Source organism: Pistacia vera, unplaced genomic scaffold (genome assembly GCF_008641045.1).
Source record: "Pistacia vera cultivar Batoury unplaced genomic scaffold, PisVer_v2 Contig372, whole genome shotgun sequence".
NCBI classification, from domain to species: domain Eukaryota; kingdom Viridiplantae; phylum Streptophyta; class Magnoliopsida; order Sapindales; family Anacardiaceae; genus Pistacia; species Pistacia vera.
Window position 1 is genome coordinate 503,798 of NW_022196193.1, and position 20,734 is coordinate 524,531.

At 33.6% G+C, this 20,734-nt stretch overlaps 2 protein-coding genes across 3 annotated transcripts; one reads left to right on the top strand and one right to left on the bottom strand.

The window, feature by feature from the left end:
• The first annotated feature begins 389 nt into the window (after window positions 1-389).
• Window positions 390-13,549, top strand: LOC116140428. The gene is made up of 8 exons (XM_031426059.1): window positions 390-669; window positions 9,039-9,104; window positions 11,009-11,417; window positions 11,576-11,652; window positions 11,759-11,795; window positions 12,476-12,689; window positions 12,805-13,102; window positions 13,191-13,549. The coding sequence occupies exons 3-8, from the start codon at window positions 11,039-11,041 to the stop codon at window positions 13,329-13,331; spliced, it is 1,146 nt and encodes a 381-aa protein (XP_031281919.1). The 5' UTR covers window positions 390-669; window positions 9,039-9,104; window positions 11,009-11,038; the 3' UTR covers window positions 13,332-13,549.
• Window positions 13,550-15,947: 2,398 nt separating this feature from the next.
• LOC116140427 lies at window positions 15,948-19,743 on the bottom strand. Of its 2 annotated transcripts, none has more exons than XM_031426057.1 (4): window positions 19,397-19,743; window positions 17,557-18,778; window positions 16,497-17,447; window positions 15,948-16,396 (listed from the first exon to the last, which is right to left on the bottom strand). In XM_031426057.1, exons 2-4 carry the CDS (start codon window positions 18,538-18,540, stop codon window positions 16,358-16,360), a joined length of 1,974 nt encoding a protein of 657 aa, XP_031281917.1. In that variant the 5' UTR covers window positions 18,541-18,778; window positions 19,397-19,743; the 3' UTR covers window positions 15,948-16,357. The 2 variants fall into 2 exon arrangements, with proteins under 2 accessions (XP_031281917.1, XP_031281918.1); XM_031426058.1 differs by having other exon boundaries at window positions 17,557-18,874.
• Between the last annotated feature and the right edge of the window lie 991 nt (window positions 19,744-20,734).

Here is a 20,734-nt window from a genome sequence, read left to right on the forward strand (position 1 = left end):
TAAGTAGAAAGTCTTTGTTTAGGTAGGAAGAATTGATATGTTGATGAAAGAAATGGCCCACGCACATTTCTTACAAATTAAACTTATTAATAAACAAATTAATTAATTAGTTTACCATTTAACAACAGAGAGGAGTCTCTTGTAGAGGTCAAACAATTAAGATAATCACGAGAGAGAAAGAGAGAGATTTTACAGCATGGACAACTGTCAAAGCAGGCAATGGAGAAAAAGGGTGGAGTGTAGTCACATGATATCCAACAGTCGCATCTGTATCCATATTGTGAGTTTTATTTCATTATAAAGAGCTCCAGTGGTGTGCTCAGAATATCGTTGATTTTTATTACCCTATGAAAGACTCTTAATTAGAATATATTTCTAATTTTTGGATTTCTTAAATTCTACGGTTCAATCATGAAACAACAACATCCAAATCCTAGAGAAAAACATTACCTGCACCTTGTGTTTTCTCTCTCTTTCTCTCTCTCTCACCCTCACCCTCACCCTCTATTACTTGTTTGAACAATCAATCCACGTCAATCCATAAACCAGGTTACCGGGCATCAAGGCATGGTCTTGGGACCGGTTTGAATATATACTGAGTTAAGAGTTTTTCTGATCATCAACGACTGGGAAGGAGGAGACAGAAGATTAGCTAGCTTCAAACAAATGGTTTGTATCAACATGAAGGAAAAACGAAAACTTTTTTGTTTTCTTTACTACAAATTTCACTCTTTTTAGGTTTTTAATGCTTACTTAAAGATCTTATTTTTGTAATAAGAACTTTATTATACTCTACTTCAAGCTCCTCCTGACTTTAAAAGTAAATCTCAAATCCTCCTTTTTAATCAGTTTTTAATAGTATATTACTCTCAATTTTCCAACCTTTTTGGGTAATCTTAATTCCTCCTTTTAAATTAGTTTTTAAAAGTATATTACTCTCGCTTTCCAACCTTTTTGGGGAAAAAGGAGGAAAAAGATTTATATGATCTTGGGCGAATTTTCCAGTTCCTAAAACTCAGCTACATCTACAAAGTTCTTTCAATATATTGGATATTCCTTCTTCAAGTCTTTCGATGATCTAGTATCGTTAATCTTAGCAAAAATTTAGTATACAAACTATTTGTTCAATAACTATCAGCTGTTTCTTTAATTGTACAAATATTTCCTTTACTTACACCTATAAGTATATATATATCGCTTTAAATTCAAACGATTCGTCATATATTCAGTTTGCTTGAGGCCAGTAAGATGCTTCTGATTGATGAATGGCCATTTCTCTCTCTACACAGAGTAGTTCCAATGTCAATTCATATCCAACAATTACTTCTTTTGTTCTTTTTCTTTTTTCATAAAACTTTTGCAAGCATCCACAAGTTATTTTATATGTGTTGAAATTAATACTAGAATCTTAAAGTTACTCAATGGGAAAATACGATTATTGAAAAGAATCAGATAAGAATCCTGATGTTTTTGAGTCTTTAATCTATGCTGCAGCTCCTACAGACCACACTAAACTAACTTAAATGTTTTAATTTTGCAGCATATTCATAATAAAGCTCTATGTAGATCCTTTTATTTATTTCCAATTTAGTTTCATGCCTTCTAGGGTATACTGTTTAATAAGTTCAATTAATACATTTAATATAATGATTCTTAATTAACATCTACAACAATTTCGTGCAGAAGAATTGAAGATTGAAAAGAAGCAGAAGGATTGGCCTATATCTATCTCAAGCATTGAATTGTAAACGTGTAAGCCTGGCATAATATGATTTTTTTTTTTTTTTTAATTTCTGTTAGCATTGCTATTTTCTTTACCTGAAAAGGCTAGGAGCTCTTAGATTGAGTTTTTTCAGTCTTTTATTTTTCTATTTTTTCAACTTTAATTTGTCATGAATTAAAGAAAGTCATTGCAACCCAGATTCATTTCATGCATATCTGTTTGATTGATTTAAAAGAGAATCAATTAGATGTTGTTCAAGCAAAATGTAATTCCTTTGAATCAAATTCAGTAATGAACATTTTTTCCATTTATATGGGTTGGTGATGCAATTTGTGAAATAGTTTTCACCAATAAATGTTCTACCAAATGTTGAGCGAATCTGCATAAATTTAAAAGGTTAGGTTAGCCTAGAAATATGCCAGCATACAGCCATAAACTATAGGAAATTAATATTTAAGAATACTACCTCTTGTAGTTAAATGCTACGAAGGAACACAAAATACTAGCTATCTTCATTACAAATATGCTATGTTGTATACATCATCTTCACTTGGATATTAGCGCTACTTTATAAACAGGTCAATGCCCTTGTTATTAGGGTTCGTAAGAAAAGCATCCAGTGGAATATATAATATAACTGCTGCCATGCATGCATATATTATATATTGTTTGTTTCATGGACCACGCAATTATCTATAAGGTACATCTCTAACATTATTAAGTTATACAGGCCATTCAAATTCTTTGAGTAGCTAGTACTTAGCTAGCTATCCTGTGTTTTTTATATAAAAATATGTTATGTTCTTGTATTATAAAATACTTTAAGGATTAAGAACAAAAATACTACATTTGTAATCAAATTTCACAACATTCTTTTACAACTCTAACGTGATAGCAGAGTTAACACTATTACATCAACAGAAGATTTTGACTAAATATGAATGGTCGTATCCTTAAAGATGAGCGGTCGTTCCTTTCATAAGGAACAACTATTCCATTCATAAGGAACAATCATTTCTTATGAAAGAATGGTTGTTCCTTCATAAGGAATGACCAATCCTCATGAAGGAATGGTTTTCCTTGTGAAGGAATGACTACTCCTTCATAAGAAACAATTGTTTGTTATTAAAGAATGATCGATCGTCACTAAAAAATGATTGTTCGTGTCTAATCAAAGTCATTTAGTGTCTTGGGTGCAGTGAAAACTGACATGACAATGGTCAACTCAACTGTCACGTTAAGATGTTAAGATTATAGGAGAAGGTTGTGAAATTAAGTTGTGGACGTAATATTACTCAATTAGGAAATATAGTATCCAGCCATTTTCATAACATGGCTGCAATATGAATGCGAGGCTTAATCAAAACAGCTTTTCAAGAAACTAATTAAATGATGGTTGAGAAACATGCCAACATTATTTGACTTAAAACTTATTAATTTTTCTTATGTGTAATTAAACTTTCTCTAATTTCCTAATTCATTTTCAAACAATTTCCAACCTTTGTATAATACTCTTAGCAGACTGACAACTATTGAAGAAATTGATTATATATGAGAAATGGTCAAAAGGAATTGAGAACAGCCATGGCAGAAGATTCAGAGATCTATGGTCAAGAAAAGAGTGAAAGGACTGAAGAACAAGCTGAAAACACATCCGGAGTGTCCTCCCAAAAGTGTTCATCCTTTGACTTGAATGAAGAAGCCAGCAGTGAAGAGGATGATAGTTTTGCCAAGGTTGCAGAACTAAGCGTTGAAGATGATGAGAAAGGAACAGAAGGGAGTTCTTCTGATAATAATCTCACTAACGAAGGAGGAAATGAACGAAGGCCTGCTGTTAGGCAATATATCCGCTCAAAAATGCCTAGGCTCCGATGGACTCCGGACCTCCATCTCTCTTTTGTGCACGCTGTTGAGAGGCTTGGTGGACAAGAGAGTAAGTTCCCTTTGATGCATGTTTTACTTTTCCTCCGGTCAAATGAGTGTCGGTTCATATTTATCTTCTCCTGTATGATCCTAAGAGATAATACAAGAGAGAGGATTGTCTCTTTCCTTTTCAATTAACTAGTTTTCACTCTCTTTGAATTGGAGCAGAAGCGACTCCCAAATTGGTTCTTCAGCTAATGAATGTGCGGGGACTTAGCATTGCTCATGTAAAGAGTCACTTGCAGGTGACAATTAANTATATATATATATAACCAGTTTTGCATGATTGAAGGTTTGTAATCGATTGAGTTGTTCCCTCTTAATTATTTGTAAATTGATCTAATATATTCATGATGATGTACATAGATTGAATTAGAAAATGCATGATTTATATATTTGAATCTTTTTTTACAAAATAATTACAGAAAATCTCTAATTTCCCTGTTCTCTCTTGCATCCTAATCTTTTATATATATATATATCTCACTTTGATCACAAATAAACTATTCTTTTTCACATTCAAACGTAAAATATTATTGATTATGTTGGAAATTTTCCATAAATATTACTCTAATGTTCATTCTATTTTTGAGTTAATTAGAATGGATAATTTCTTTAATGGTGGCATTTATATGTGTAATATTATTTGATATAGAATGGGAGCTGAAATAATTAAGGTCATGGAAGTATAATTATTTTTTTTGAGTAAACGACCCTTTGCCCATCCAAGGTTTGCCTTATTGACACTTTCCCACAAAAAGTGTTTCAAAATACCATTTTTCCACCCAATATTTATATTCCGTTAATACTCAAAATATACTTCACTTTCTCAGTTGGCGTTCAACAAGTTATCAGGAGTCAGATTAACAGAGTTTTTGTGTAGTGGAGGCCGATGGATTAAATTGTAATGACTGATTGAATATTCGCTGTCGAAATCATCCGAAAATCAACTAAGAACAAGAAACCCTAACTTTGCGATGGTCAACAATTTGCGAGAAATCAAATGTCAAAGTGAGAGGGGTTTTGTAGAGAAGAGATCGAAGGTTCAAATGGTTGTGATAAAGAGAATTTTTTCAATCGGAATTAACTTTTCGTAGTAACAGAATATTAACTTTAGATGAGAAAGTGATATTTTAAAATTTTTTGGGTGGAAAAGTGTCATAAAGGCAAACCTTGGGTGGGAAAAAGTTGTTTACTCTACTTTTTTTATTTTTAACTTTTAAATAGACAATATTTGTTTTGACTAGGAGCTTATTTTTTTTCTCAATATTGGAACTCAATGCACACCTATATATCGAATTGATACAATTCTTCTTTTCATTTTCGCCTAAATAAATAATATTTGAAGCATCTAAAAGTCAAGCATCGAGAGTTAGGTAATGATTTAACGTTTATTAATTAGGATGTATTTTTGAAAAATAATGAAGAATGCTTACAATACACAGCAAAATAGCCCAATAGGCCCAGTCTCCGTGGAGTGGGTTTAGAGCTGCCTTTAATGCAAATGGCCACTTTCTGCCTCTAGAAGGATCCAAATTTTTGCGGGTTTAAATAACACAAAAAAGGGGTTGCTCTATTAGGCCAACTACCAATTTAAGAAATTCCATTTTTTAAATTATTAATACAATATATTATTATTAATTTTAAAAAAATAACAATAAAATTGGAAAAGAGAAAATAAAAAATATATTTCAGTAGGGGACATATAGAAATGAGCTTCTAAGGTTGATCCAATATCAGTAGTTGACCCACAATATCAGTAGTTGTTATTCAAGCCCCAATCAAAATTCCTTTTAAGTTTTAATATTATTTTTTAAATTTAAAAAAAGCGCTGTACGTTAAAATATTATAAGGAGAAGGTTGTGAGATTAAGTGTGAGTAATATTACTCAATTAGGAAATATAGTATCCAGCCATTTTCATAACATGGCTGCAAATGAATGTGAGAGGGTAATTAAAACAGCTTTTCAAGAAACTAATAAATGATGGTTGAGAATGCCAACATTATTTGACTAAAACTTATTAATTTTCTATGTGTAATTAAACTTTCTCTAATTCCTAATTCATTTTCAAACAATTTCCAACCTTTGTATAATATCTTAGCAGAATGACAACTATTGAAGAAATGATTATATATGAGAAATGGTCAAAAGGAATTGAGAACAGCCATGGCAGAGATTCAGAGATTATGGTCAAGAAAAGAGTGAAAGGACTGAAGAACAAGCTGAAAACACATCCGGAGTGTCCTCCCAAAAGTGTCATCCTTTGACTTGAATGAAGAAGCCAGCAGTGAAGAGGATAGTTTTGCCAAGGTTGCAGAACTAAGCGTTGAAGATGATGAGAAGGAACAGAAGGGAGTTCTTCTGATAATAATCTCACTAACGAAGGAGGAAATGAACGAAGGCCTGCCGTTAGGCAATATATCCGCTCAAAAATGCCTAGGCTCCGATGGACTCCTGACCTCCATCTCCTTTGTGCACGCTGTTGAGAGCTTGGTGGACAAGAGAGTAAGTTCCCTTTGATGCATGTTTACTTTTCCTCGTCAAAGAGTGTCGGTTCATATTTCTCTTCTCCGATGATCCTAAGAGATAATACAAGAGAGAGGATGTCTCTTTCCTTTTCAATTAACTAGTTTCACTCTTTGAATTGGAGCAGAAGCGACTCCCAAATTGGTTCTTCAGCTAATGAATGTGCGGGGACTAGCCTGCTCATGTAAAGAGTCACTTGCAGGGGACAATTAATATTGGGGAATTATATTTATCTTTTTTCGAATTTTCTTTTTCCATATTTTATTTCTAGTTCATTTTGTGTAAATTTGATTCCATGCACAGATGTATCGCAGTAAGAAGCTTGATGAGGCTGGACAAGGTAATATTTGCTCCTTTACTTCTCATATATAATGCAACTATGACTGCCCTAGCAGTACCTATATGATTTTTAATAAGTTAACAAAGTAGCATCATTTAATTTTTACCAGGATTTTTGTGTTAGTACCCTGCGTATTGTAAACTTGACATGTTCAGTTTCTAAGAGAAAGAATGAAGAAAAAAAATTAATTAAATTGAATCTTCAGGGTCTAAGAATATGGTACAATATGTGTTTGGTATATATATTATGAATAATCTTAGATCATATAATGGTCTCATTAATTTTTCCTCTACTATCATAGGTTGATTAATAATTAATTATTTTTTTTTTATATTGTTCTTGAAAAAAAAAATTATTTCAAAATCTCAAAAAACATCTTTGTGGGGTATTTTAAAGACAGTTTCTTAGACAAAAAAAAAAATGAAATATGTCCAATATATACTTAATATTTTAATATATGTATTTTTTCTTTAAACTAAAACAGGAATGAATTTAACAAAAGTATGCCTATAAGGGTTTTTGAAAAGAAAATATTGATGTGTACCTTACTTAATAGAGAGAACCATTCAAGATTAAAAAAAAAAAAAAAAAACATAGAAAATCTAAACCAAATTTGAAGAATTTAGAAACGTTTTGGTTTGTGTTGTGCAGTGCTAGTCGTACGTACAGAACGATGCAAGGAAGGGACAACATTCGGGGCATGTTTCACCGCCGGTTATGAGCAGTCCTCCTCAACACTTCAGAATGGAGAACGTGGAATTGTTCTCACCACAAATTTTCATGAAAACAGTCCATCAATCACAACCGTCCACAATCGCCTCTCTTGCAGCGACCAATACACTTCGGAGCTAACTTTTCTAGGTAATAACAAAGCTAAAGGAAATCATATAATCATCTAGTACCGATGAATTCAATTAAAATCATCACCACCCGAGCATTATCCTTATTATAGATTTTCTTTCTACTGAAGGCAACAACGGTGGGCTTCTGATGACCCAACAGTAAGGCCAAGTTCTACTAGGCAAAGATCATGCAATGGGGATTGAGCCAATGAGACCTAGTCGATTTCTTGAGGAGAAAGAGGTGGGCTCCTTTTGAAATGATTAACAGTCGATGGAAGGCCAATCGACTTTCCACCATGCAACCGAGGTCTTTAGAAACCCTGGAAATGATACAATGACAGCCGTTTCTATCCAATCCCCACAATTCTGTGGGCAATTTCAATAACTTAAGCCAGAGTTTCAACCTCCATTTCGGCTTGAGGTAAAGATTTTGGATTTAGATCGAAGCTGTCTATGGTGAATAAAAATGTTCTTATTCCTAAAGTTAATATTAGCTTTTTTGCAGTTGACAGGAGATAAAACATCCAAGGAGAAGGAATGGCTGCCAGACCTGCAACTGAGACTGAGCCAAAGGGTTGGAATTGATGAGGAGAGACTCATTGTAAAAACCTGAAGAAATTAACACTAAGCTTTCACTTTCTTAGCCTTCGGGAGGCAAAAGTTAATTAATAACAACCGACAACATGAGACAAATTTATAAAGATCCAAACCAAATTAAACCCGACATCTACACCAAATAGATTGCAGCAAGGCCATTTAAAGCTAAGTACTTACTAAGGATCGACTATGTTTGAGAAATCTGGACAGTGAGATTTTCAGGTACTTGTCTTAGAGCCATTAAGTATGGTGATGAAAATTTTTTTATTTTATTTTTCGGAATATTATATATATATATTAATATATATATATCTATAGTTTTTAAAAGTATATTACTCTCGCTTTCCAACCTTTTTGGGGAAAAAGGAGGAAAAAGATTTATATGATCTTAGGCGAATTTTCCAGTTCCTAAAACTCAGCTACATCTACAAAGTTCTTTCAATAAATTGGATATTCCTTCTTCAAGTCTTTCGATGATCTAGTATCGTTAATCTTAGCAAAAATTTAATATACAAACTATTTGTTCAATAACTATCAGCTGTTTCCTTAATTGTACAAATATTTCTTTTACATACACCTATAAGTATATATATATCGCTTTAAATTCAAACAATTCGTCATATATTCAGTTTTCTTGAGGCCAGAAAGATGCTTCTGATTGATGAATGGCCGTTTCTCTCTCTACACAGAGTAGCTCCAATGTCAATTCATATCCAACAATTACTTCTTTTTTTCTTTTTCTTTTTTCATAAAACTTTTGCAAGCATCCACAAGTTATTTTATATGTGTTGAAATTAATACTAGACTCTTAAAGTTACTCAATCGGAAAATACGATTATTGAACAGAATCAGATAAGAATCCTGATGTTTTTGAGTCTTTAATCTATGCTGCAGCTCCTACAGACCACACTAAACTAACTTAAATGTTTTAATTTTGCAACATATTCATAATAAAGCTCTATGTTGATCCTTTTATTTATTTCCAATTTAGTTTCATGCCTTCTAGGGTATACTGTTTAATAAGTTCAATTAATACATTTAATATAATGATTCTTAATTAACATCTACAACAATTTGGTGCAGAAGAATTGAAGATTGAAAAGAAGCAGAAGGATTGGCCTATATCTATCTCAAGCATTGAATTGTAAACATGTAAGCCTGGCATAATATGATTTTTTTTTTTTTTTTCATTTCTGTTAGCATTGCTATTTTCTTTACCTGAAAAGGCTAGGAGCTCTTAGATTGAGTTTTTTCAGTCTTTTATTTTTCTATTTTTTCAACTTTAATTTGTCATGAATTAAAGAAAGTCATTGCAACCCAGATTCATTTCATGCATATCTGTTTGATTGATTTAAAAGAGAATCAATTAGATGTTGTTCAAGCAAAATGTAATTCCTTTGAATCAAATTCAGTAATGAACATTTTTTCCATTTATATGGGTTGGTGATGCAATTTGTGAAATAGTTTTCACCAATAAATGTTCTACCAAATGTTGAGCGAATCTGCATAAATTTAAAAGGTTAGGTTAGCCTAGAAATATGCCAGCATACAGCCATAAACTATAGGAAATTAATATTTAAGAATACTACCTCTTGTAGTTAAATGCTACGAAGGAACACAAAATACTAGCTATCTTCATTACAAATATGCTATGTTGTATACATCAGGTTAGCCTAGAAATATGCCAGCATACAGCCATAAACTATAGGAAATTAATATTTAAGAATACTACCTCTTGTAGTTAAATGCTACGAAGGAACACAAAATACTAGCTATCTTCATTACAAATATGCTATGTTGTATACATCAGGTTAGCCTAGAAATATGCCAGCATACAGCCATAAACTATAGGAAATTAATATTTAAGAATACTACCTCTTGTAGTTAAATGCTACGAAGGAACACAAAATACTAGCTATCTTCATTACAAATATGCTATGTTGTATACATCAGGTTAGCCTAGAAATATGCCAGCATACAGCCATAAACTATAGGAAATTAATATTTAAGAATACTACCTCTTGTAGTTAAATGCTACGAAGGAACACAAAATACTAGCTATCTTCATTACAAATATGCTATGTTGTATACATCATCTTCACTTGGATATTAGCGCTACTTTATAAACAGGTCAATGCCCTTGTTATTAGGGTTCGTAAGAAAAGCATCCAGTGGAATATATAATATAACTGCTGCCATGCATGCATATATTATATATTGTTTGTTTCATGGACCACGCAATTATCTATAAGGTACATCTCTAACATTATTAAGTTATACAGGCCATTCAAATTCTTTGAGTAGCTAGTACTTAGCTAGCAATACTGTGTTGTTTATATAAAAATATGTTATGTTCTTGTATTATAAAATACTTTAAGAATTAAGAACAAAAATACTACATTTATAACCAAATTTCACAATATTCTTTTACAACTCTAACATGACAACAAAGTTAACATTATCACGTTAATAGAAGATTTTGACTAAATATGAATGATCGTCTCCTTAAAGACGAAAGGTTGTTCCTTTCATAAAGAACAATTATTCCATTCATAAAAAACAATAATTTTTTTATGAAAGAATGATTGTTCCTTCATAAGGAATAACCAATCCTCATGAATGAATGGTTTTCCTTGCGAAGGAATGACTGCTTTTTCATAAGAAACAGTTGTTCGTTATTAAAGAATCGCTAAAAAGCAATTGTTCGTGTCTAATCAAAGTCATTTAGTGTCTTGGGTGCAGTGAAAGCTGATATGATAATGGTCAACTCAGCTGTCACGTTAAAATTATAAGAGAAGGTTGTGAGATTAAGTCATGAGTGTAATATTACTCAATTAGGAAATATAGTATCCAGCCATTTTCATAACATGGCTGCAATATGAATGTGAGAGTTAATTAAAACAGCTTTTCAAGAAACTAATTAAATGATGGTTGAGAATCATGCCAACATTATTTGACTTAAAACTTATTAATTTTTCTTATGTGTAATTAAACTTTCTCTAATTTCCTAATTCATTTTCAAACAATTTCCAACCTTTGTATAATACTCTTAGCAGACTGACAACTATTGAAGAAATTGATTATATATGAGAAATGGTCAAAAGGAATTGAGAACAGCCATGACAGAAGATTCAGAGATCTATGGTCAAGAAAAGAGTGAAAGGACTGAAGAACAAGCTGAAAACACATCCGGAGTGTCCTCCCAAAAGTGTTCATCCTTTGACTTGAATGAAGAAGCCAGCAGTGAAGAGGATAGTTTTGCCAAGGTTGCAGAACTAAGCGTTGAAGATGATGAGAAAGGAACAGAAGGGAGTTCTTCTGATAATAATCTCACTAACGAAGGAGGAAATGAACGAAGGCCTGCTGTTAGGCAATATATCCGCTCAAAAATGCCTAGGCTCCGATGGACTCCTGACCTCCATCTCTCTTTTGTGCACGCTGTTGAGAGTCTTGGTGGACAAGAGAGTAAGTTCCCTTTGATGCATGTTTTACTTTTCCTCCTGTCAAATGAGTGTCGGTTCATATTTCTCTTCTCCTGCATGATCCTAAGAGATAATACAAGAGAGAGGATTGTCTCTTTCCTTTTCAATTAACTAGTTTTCACTCTCTTTGAATTGGAGCAGAAGCGACTCCCAAATTGGTTCTTCAGCTAATGAATGTGCGGGGACTTAGCATTGCTCATGTAAAGAGTCACTTGCAGGTGACAATTAATTATTGGGGAATTATATTTAATCTTTTTTCGAATTTTCTTTTTCCATATTTTATTTCCTAGTTCATTTTGTGTAAATTTGTATTCCATGCATCAGATGTATCGCAGTAAGAAGCTTGATGAGGCTGGACAAGGTAATATTTGCTCCCTTTACTTCTCATATATAATGCAACTATGACTGCCCTAGCAGTACATATATGATTTTTAATAAGTTAACAAAGTAGCATCATTTAATTTTTACCAAGGATTTTTGTGTTAGTACCCTGCGTATTGTAAACTTGACACTGTTCAGTTTCTTAAGAGAAAGAAATGAAGAAAAAAAATTAATTAAATTGAATGTTTCTGCAGGTCCTAAGATATCTTGGTACAATATTGTGGTTTGGTATATATATTATGAATAATCTCATGATCATATAAGTGTTCTCATTAATTTTTCCCTCTACTATCATAGGTTGATTTAATTAATTAATTAATTTTTTTTTTATAATTGTTCTTGAAAAAAAAAATTGTATTTCAAAATCTCAAAAAACATCTTTGTGGTGTATTTTAAAGACAGTTTCTTAAGAACAAAAAAAAATGAAATATGTCCAATATATACTTAATATTTTAATATATGATATTTTTTTTCTTTAAACTAAAACAGGAATGAATTTAACAAAAGTATGCACTATAAGGGTTTTTGAAAAGAAAATATTGATGTGTACCTTACTTAATAGAGAGAACAATTCATAGATAAAAAAAAAAAAAAAAAAACATAGAAAATCTAAACCAAATTCTGAAGAATTTAGAAAACGTTTTGGTTTGTGTTGTGCAGTGCTAAGTCGTACGTACAGAACGATGCAAGGAAGGGACAACATTCGGGGCATGTTTCACCCGCCGGTTATGAGCAGTCCTCATCAACACTTCAGAATGGAGAACGGTGGAATTGTTCTCACCACAAATTTTCATGAAAACAGTCACATCAATCACAACCGTCCACAATCGCCTCTCTTGCAGCGACCAATACACTTCGGAGCTAACTTTTCTAGGTAATAACAAAGCTAAAGGAAATCATATAATCATCTAGTACTGATGAATTCAATTAAAATCATCATCCACTCGAGCATTATCCTTAATTATAGACTTCTTTCTTTCTACTTGAAGGCAACAACGGTGGGCTTCTGATGACCCAACAGTAAGGCCAAGTTCTCTACTAGGCAAAGATCATGCAATGGGGATTGAGCCAATGAGACCTAGTCGATTTCTTGAGGAAAAGAGGTGGCCTCCTTTTGAAATGATTAACAGTCGATGGAAGGCCAATCGACTTTCCACCATGCAACCGAGGTCTTTTAGAAACCCTGGAAATGATACAATGATCAGCCAGTTTCTATCCAATCCCCACAATTCTGTGGGCAATTTCAATAACTTTAAGCCAGAGTTTCAACCTCCATTTCGGCTTGAGGTAAAGATTTTGGATTTTTCAGATGCGAAGCTGTCTATGGTGAATAAAAATGTTCTTTATCCTAAAGTTAATATTAGCTTTTTTGCAGTTGACAGGAGATAAAACATCCAAGGAGAAGGAATGGCTGCCAGACCTGCAACTGAGACTGAGCCAAAGGGTTGGAATTGATGAGGAGAAGACTCATTGTAAAAACACTGAAGAAATTAACACTAAGCTTTCACTTTCTTAGCCCTTATTCGGGGAGGCAAAAGTTAATTAATAACAACCGACAACATTGAGACAAATTTATAAAGATCTCCAAACCAAATTAAACCAGACATCTACACGCAAATAGATTGCAGCAAGGCCATTTAAAGCTAAGTACTTACTAAGGATCCGACTATGTTTGAGAAAATCATTGGACAGTGAGATCTTTTCAGGTACTTTGTCTTAGAGCCATTTATAAGTATGGTGATGAAAATTTTTTTTATTTTATTTTTCGGAATATGTATATATAACCAGTTTTGCATGATTGAAGTAAACCCTGGAAATTAAGGTTTGTAATCGATTGAGTCGTTCCCTCTTAATTATTTGTAAATTGATCTAATATATTCATGATGATGTGCATAGATTTATATATTTGAATCTTTTTTTACAAAATAATTACAGAAAATCTCTAATTTCCTTGTTGTCTTTTGCATCCTAATATATATATATATATATATATTATATCTATATTATAATATTATATATCTCACTTTGATCACAATAAACTATTCTTTTTCACATTCAAACGTAAAATATTATTGATTATGTTGGAAATTTTCCATAAATTACTCTAATGTTCATTCTATTTTGAGTTATTGATGGATAATTTCTTTAATGGTGCATTTATATGTGTAATATTATTTGATATAGAATGGGACTGAAATAATTAAGGCCATGGAAGTATAATTATTATTAGTTATTTTTTTTGAGTAAAGGACCCTTTGCCTCCCAAGGTTTGCCTTATGACACTTTCCCACAAAAGTGTTTCAAAATATACTTTTCCACCCAATTATATTCCGTTAATACCCAAATATACTTCCTTTCTCATGGCGTTCAACAAGTTATCAGGAGTCAGATTAACAGGTTTTTTGTAGTGGAGGCCGTGGATGATTGTGATGACGATTGAATATTCGCTGCAGAATCATCGAAAATCAACTAAGACAGGAAACCCTAACTTGGCGATGGCAACAATTTGCAGAAATAAATGTTAAGTGAGAGGGGTTTTGTAGAAAAGAGATCGAAGGTTCAAATGTTATGACAAGAGAATTTTTTCATTGGAATAACTTTTCGTAGTAACAGATATATTACTTTGGATAGAAAGTGATATTTTAAAACTTTTTGAGTAGAAAAGTGTCATAAAGGCAAACCTTGGGTGGGAAAAAGTCGTTTACTCTACTTTTTTTCTTTTTAACTTTTAAATAGACAATATTTGTTTTGTCTAGGAGCTTATTTTTTTTCTCAATATTGGAACTCAATGCACACCTATATATCGAATTGATACAATTCTTCTTTTCATTTTCGCCTAAATAAATAATATTTGAAGCATCTAAAAGTCGAGCTTGGAGAGTTAGGTAATGATTTAACGTTTATTAATTAGGATTTATTTTTGAAAAATAATGAAGAATGCTTACAATACACAGAAAAATAGCCCAATAGGCCCAGTCTCCGTGGAGTGGGTTTAGAGCTGCCTTTAATGCAAATGGCCACTTTCTGCCTCTAGAAGGATCCAAATTTTTGCGGGTTTAAATAACACAAAAAAGGGGTTGCTCTATTTGGCCAACTACCAATTTAAGAAATTCCATTTTTAAATTATTAATACAATATATTATGATTAATTTAAATAAAATAACAATAAAATTGGAAAAGAGAAAATAAAAGATATATTTCAGTAGGGGACATATAGAAATGAGCTTCTCAGGTTGATCCAATATCAGTAGTTGACCCACAATATCAGTAGTTGTTATTCAAGCCCCAATCAAAATTCCTTTTAAGTTTTAATATTATTTTTTAAATTTAAAAAATATATTATACATATAAATTACCAAAAAGGATTATTATATTTTTTCATTTGTTTCGTTTATTTACTAAATTAGTTCTATAGACTCTCTAGAATTTTTTATTTTAAAGAAATTGTTTGCAAAACCATGTTGATTTGATTGCACCACAGAAATGTTGGAGATCTCATGTCGACTAGACACGCTCAAGCTAATGGGTTTATGAGAGTGGACAATCTACCTACTCAATAAGGCTTTTTGGGTGAGGAGTTAGACCTAACTCCAATAAGTGGTATCAGAGCCAGCCCCATTTGAGCTGAGTGATTGACCAGCAGTGAGCTACCAAACTACTTCCATCATAGACAATTGGACTATATGGGCTTGACCGTAAGGGGGAGTGTTGGAGATCCCATGTCGACTAGACACGCTCAAGCTAATGAGTTTATAAGAGTGGACAATCCTCCAACTCAATAAGGCTTTTTAGGTGAAGAGTTAAGCCTAACTCTAACAAATGGTATCAGAGCCAGTCCCATTTGAGCTGAGTGATTAACCAGCAGTGAGTTGCCAAACTACTTCCATTCATAGGCAAGTGGACCATATGGGCTTGACCGTAACGAGGAGTGTTGGAGGTCCCATGTCGACTAGGCACGCTCAAGCTAATGAGTTTATAAGAGTGGACAATCCTCTCACTCAATAAAACCTTTTGGGTGAGGAGTTAGGCCTAACTCCAACAAGAAATACCCATAAATAAACCAGATTATGATTTACATTAAAATCGTTCCAATGGAAACTCAAGCAAAATCAACCTACATATAATTTGGCACTTAGTATATGTAGCTGTAAATGTTCAGGAAGCTGTATCTCAATTCATTTCCAGAACAGTATAGTGATTTCTGTGAAGTACAAGTATGAAGGAAGATCGATGTATGAGAATTGATCTTCAAAAGATTTATGACCATTCCAAGAAATTAAATATAACCTGATATAACTACTGAATTAGCCCACACTTATGCAAAAGACATTCACAACAGCGACTTACAAAGCTTATACAGATACTGAAACCGGGCACACAAATACCACAGGCCTAGTATACACTGGAAGAAGTAATAAGATGATAATCTTCCCGGGAAAAAAGTATTAGCTGGAAGGTTTTAGCTACCTCTGACTACTGTCAAATAAAACTGCTCAAACAGATCCTGTAGTCCAAGGACTTTGAGGAGGATCTTCACACACTTCATGTTTTGGATTGCTGCGAAAAGTGAGCAGTTAATTCCTGTCAAGGAGATACAGAGGAAATACAGAAATGAAAGTTAGTTCTTTTATCTAATCATTAAGACTTTTATGAAAGAATACCATTGAAGTTAAAACATTACCTCTGAGTAACGTTTGTGATCATGATGTGAATAGGAAGTTTTTACAATTGTTTCCCACTTGGTACTAGTATTAGAATCCTGCCTTTTAGGATGAAATCTGCTGCGATATGAAGGCGAAAAAGAATTTTGTGAAGAAACTGAAGGTAGAGTACGCCAAAGCCAGGACTCGGAAGGTTTTTGAGGTAAAGGCGGGGGAAGAGGAGACTGTTCAAAATCACTGTTAAGACATCCTGGATCATCTTTCTCTAAATATTGCTCCTTGCTACCATTTAGATTTCCATCATCAACAACTTTTACAAGTTCCGAAGACTTGCATTCCTGATTCAGTTCTCCAGGATGCAATATTCCAGAGAAAGAAGACTGCTTGGCTTTCATGGAACCCACGGTTTTAGTTTCTAATATGTTCCCTCCCTTTGCAATGTTCAGGCACTTCACATCTTGTAAAAGGGATTCTGCACTAGCAGTTTCTTCTATCCCTCTTCTTCCCATTGAGGTTTCAAAACTCTTGCGCACTAGGTCCATTTGCCCCATGGTATCTGAGGAAAATGAATTCGAAGACGATATTTTGGCAAATTTTACAGTATCTACATAAAGTGTCTTCTCAACCGCGGGGCTCAGTGAGCCTGACCCTCTTTTAAAACTCTGATAGGGTAATAATTCCTGAGACTTGCTACTAGATTTGTCAGACAAATTCAATCTAGTTGCTCTGATGTTCTCAGTTTCTTTAGGAACACCAAGAAACCCCACTCCACGAAAGGGAGACTGGGGTCTTTCATTTCGGTAGGGAGAAATGCCACGCCTGTAAGGAGATGACCTATTTGACATATCCTGCTCATTTGAGCAAGTAAACCGATTGGATCCATTGGTCATTTTATTCTCGATCCCCAATATAAGCTTTGGTGATTGAACTCCGGAGTCTGATTGATGCTTATAAACAGAATCTCTGGCATGCTGAGAAGATACAAGAACATAACCACATAAGCAATGAAGGCAATGTCTATTAGTTGGAGCAAGAACATTGAACAATAAATAAGGAAAAAGCAAAAAATCTCCAAAGTACCTTCTTGATAGTTTGGCTGTGAGTTTGAGCATAAGTTGCTTTGCCTGACTTTCTGACCTCAGAGGTTGAAGACATTGAAGAGTGGGTTCTAACCTTCAAACCTGGAACTGGATTTAAGAGGCACAAAGACTTATTTAAGCATAACCGAGGAAACAAACCACAACCTCTACTTGATAAATTGCCAGATTCATCATACTCATCAACTTCATCCTCACTTTCTCCTTCATCTGTGTCTTCACCATAATGCGGTATGACAATAGACTCGTTAAAAGGAGGCTTCCTATCTTCACTAATAACCTTCACAACCTGTCTTGGTTGCTCAACTGCCACAGGTTGCCTCCTTGAAGCATACTGAGGTGGCTCTAAAGCCATTGCCTTGGCTGCAGGTAAGAAACGACTCATCATGAAATCTCGAGTTTGTGGATCCGTAGAAAAGGTTCCTGCCCGCTTTATAACCGGACCATCAGACCCACTGACACCACTTACACTACAACTCATAGAAAATGAATCAGTTGGAGACAGTGCATCAACTGCATCGGAATAAACATCATCATCATCCTCCAAATATAAGTTCTTCTCCTCATTTCCCTCTTTTGAGCAATCATATCTAGTCACACCATCAATCAAAGAACATGACTCAATTTTTGGCCTATCTTCGACTTCTTTCTCCAAAGGATACTTTATAATATCCAGATCCCTCCGTGGTGGAAGTCTTGGAGTAACAGAAGCCTCCTCAAGTTGTTGAGGCTCAGGTCCACCGTCCTTTGGTTGTCCGGGGGTCTGCTCCCAAAAAAATGGAACCGCAACTGGTTCTGTCACCTGCTCCAAGTTTAAGTCTGACCTATAAAATGGTATCGTATATCGTCTGTTGGGCCGGGAATCCTCAATTATCTTCCCATTCTTCCCATCTGAAGATGCTACTGATGTTGAAAATCGCCTCACAGATAAAAGTGGTGCATTAAAATTCAATTTTCTTTCCTCCATCTCGTTTAACAACAGAACAAATTTTCTGCACCACCTCTTTTTTTTTTATTATTATTTTATTTTTTTCCAAACTTAACCAATTTAACCAAACCACTCCCACCTTGTGTGAGCAGAATACAATCGTAAGAACTCTACAGCCACAGTAAAGAGAACCAATCAATCAATTGAAGTAACTAGTACCGACAAATCTGCACCACCTCTTTTACTTAAAGTTCACCGACTGCAAACTTTTCATATCCTGTGAGAAGAGACCGCTCAAAAGATTATGGTAAACCCCTCCATATCTCAAATTTTACAAACATCATATGATAAACCAAGAATGATTTCAAAGAATCTGAAAATACTTAAAAAGAACATATTAATTTAGCACATATTTTCCCTAAATAAGCAAGCAATTATAGAGCAAACTTCAAAAGCTAGAGAATTTATTGTTCTTGCCTCCGTGGTTAAAAAAAAAAAAAAAAAAAAAAAATTGCCATCCACCGTCGGTTGCTATCTAAAGCTGGGACAAACATTAAATTAAACCCTGCATTTCTTTATTTTTCATTATATGAGATCTGTCAAACACTCTACCAAATTAAATTACTCTAATAAATATCAAAACCAGATATTTGGATCCGAAAATCAACTTTTAATAGTTTCATTCGTTTGCAAAAGTAATTTGTGTAGCACAGTTGTATTAAATGAACACAATTATGCCATTAAAGACAGTGAGATTGAATTTCGTAAAAGAACAATAACTGAGTGAGGTGAATTCTATCTACTCTACCAAAGTGATTTTACCAAGGAGTACATCTTCCTGTCAGGATAAACAAAAAAACTAAACCCATAAATAGTTTCATAAATACAAACTTACCAGTAGTGTAACATCAAGTGGGCACTAAATATCTGACGCTATGAACTCCACCGCAATGTAATGAAAACAGAACAAACTCTGTAGCCCAAAAACAGAGACAAAGTGGTGCAGAAGAAGAATGTTATAAAGAAAAGTAAGGTATTAACAGTGAAGAAGAAGATAGTTTGTTGAAGGAAAAAAAAACAGTGACTAAGAGAGAAGAGGAGTGTTATCTGGGTCCTGAAATGATGCCAAGAGTTAAGGGAATGAGTAAACCTAAAGAAAAGTAAAAAAGATAGAAGGAATGAGAGGAGGGGAGTGTGCTTTTTGGGGTTTTAGCTTTTGTGGCTGCCTGCGTATTTGTAATGTGTTGAAAGACAAAGCTGGAGACTTTTAAGCGTAGAATTTAGATTAGGCAGAGGCTGCGAGTGGGAGATGAAGTTGTTGACGCTTTTGCTTTCTCCACAACGCCGTTTTTCACGCCCCAAGATTTTACCTGTTTGCTCCAACTAAAACACCATGATTATTTAAATTTAAATTATTTTAATCATGATTAGGTTACTAGTCCATCAATTTATAAGCGCCTATTCATATTCCTGTCTTTTTAAGTATTTCCGTTCCCCCTTTAAGATTATGATTTATTTAAAAGCTTAATTGAAACATGAATAACTGAAATTTTTTATGATTGTGATATTTTAAATATAAATTTCTATCAATGTAATTATCGTATGGACCGTCCGATGGTAAAAGAGTAAAAGAGATTTTATGAGCTATTGAATTCAAATCCTTTCAAGCATTAAAAGGGGTGACCACTAAGGATGAAAATCGAGCGAGCAGCTCAAGCTTGACTTAGTTTTGAGTCAAGCTCGAATTCTAATTTCAGGTACCGAGTTTGAATTTCAAGTATCGAATTCAAGCTCGATTCCTTAGACTCTGTCAAACTCGAATTCGGTACTATAGCAATCGAGTTTAAGTATCAGGTCCCAAGGGACTTAGACACCTCCGGTGATTAAAAAAAAAAAAATTACATCAATGTGATTAAGATGAATGAATAATTGAATTTGAATTTAAAATTATGAGTATTAAAATGTTGATGATAATGTAATAAATTTTATCCCAAAAAAAAAGAAAAAGGAAATAAGAAAGTTGTAATTCTAAATTTCTAATAATTAAATAGAGATTCCAAAGTTTAATGGTAAGGGGACTGAAAGTTTTAGAAAGGAATGGATAGTTATTATGATAATAATTGATGAGAGTAGTCACGGACATACAGTTGGGAGAGTTGAGGGTGGTTAAGCCACCCGACTTTAATTTTTTTGTCCATTGGTTAGAGTGGACCAACCCACTTTATTTTATTTA

Coding starts and splice junctions, on each gene's coding strand:
- LOC116140428 (XM_031426059.1), top strand. CDS start 11,039: ATGAGAAATGGTCAAAAGGAATTGAGAACAGCCATGACAGAAGATTCA. Junction 11,796..12,475: donor GCTTGATGAGGCTGGACAAG/GTAATATTTGCT, acceptor TGTGTTGTGCAG/TGCTAAGTCGTACGTACAGA. Junction 13,103..13,190: donor AACCTCCATTTCGGCTTGAG/GTAAAGATTTTG, acceptor GCTTTTTTGCAG/TTGACAGGAGATAAAACATC.
- LOC116140427 (XM_031426057.1), bottom strand. CDS start 18,540: ATGGAGGAAAGAAAATTGAATTTTAATGCACCACTTTTATCTGTGAGG. Junction 17,448..17,556: donor ACAGCCAAACTATCAAGAAG/GTACTTTGGAGA, acceptor GTATCTTCTCAG/CATGCCAGAGATTCTGTTTA. Junction 16,397..16,496: donor ATCACAAACGTTACTCAGAG/GTAATGTTTTAA, acceptor TCTCCTTGACAG/GAATTAACTGCTCACTTTTC.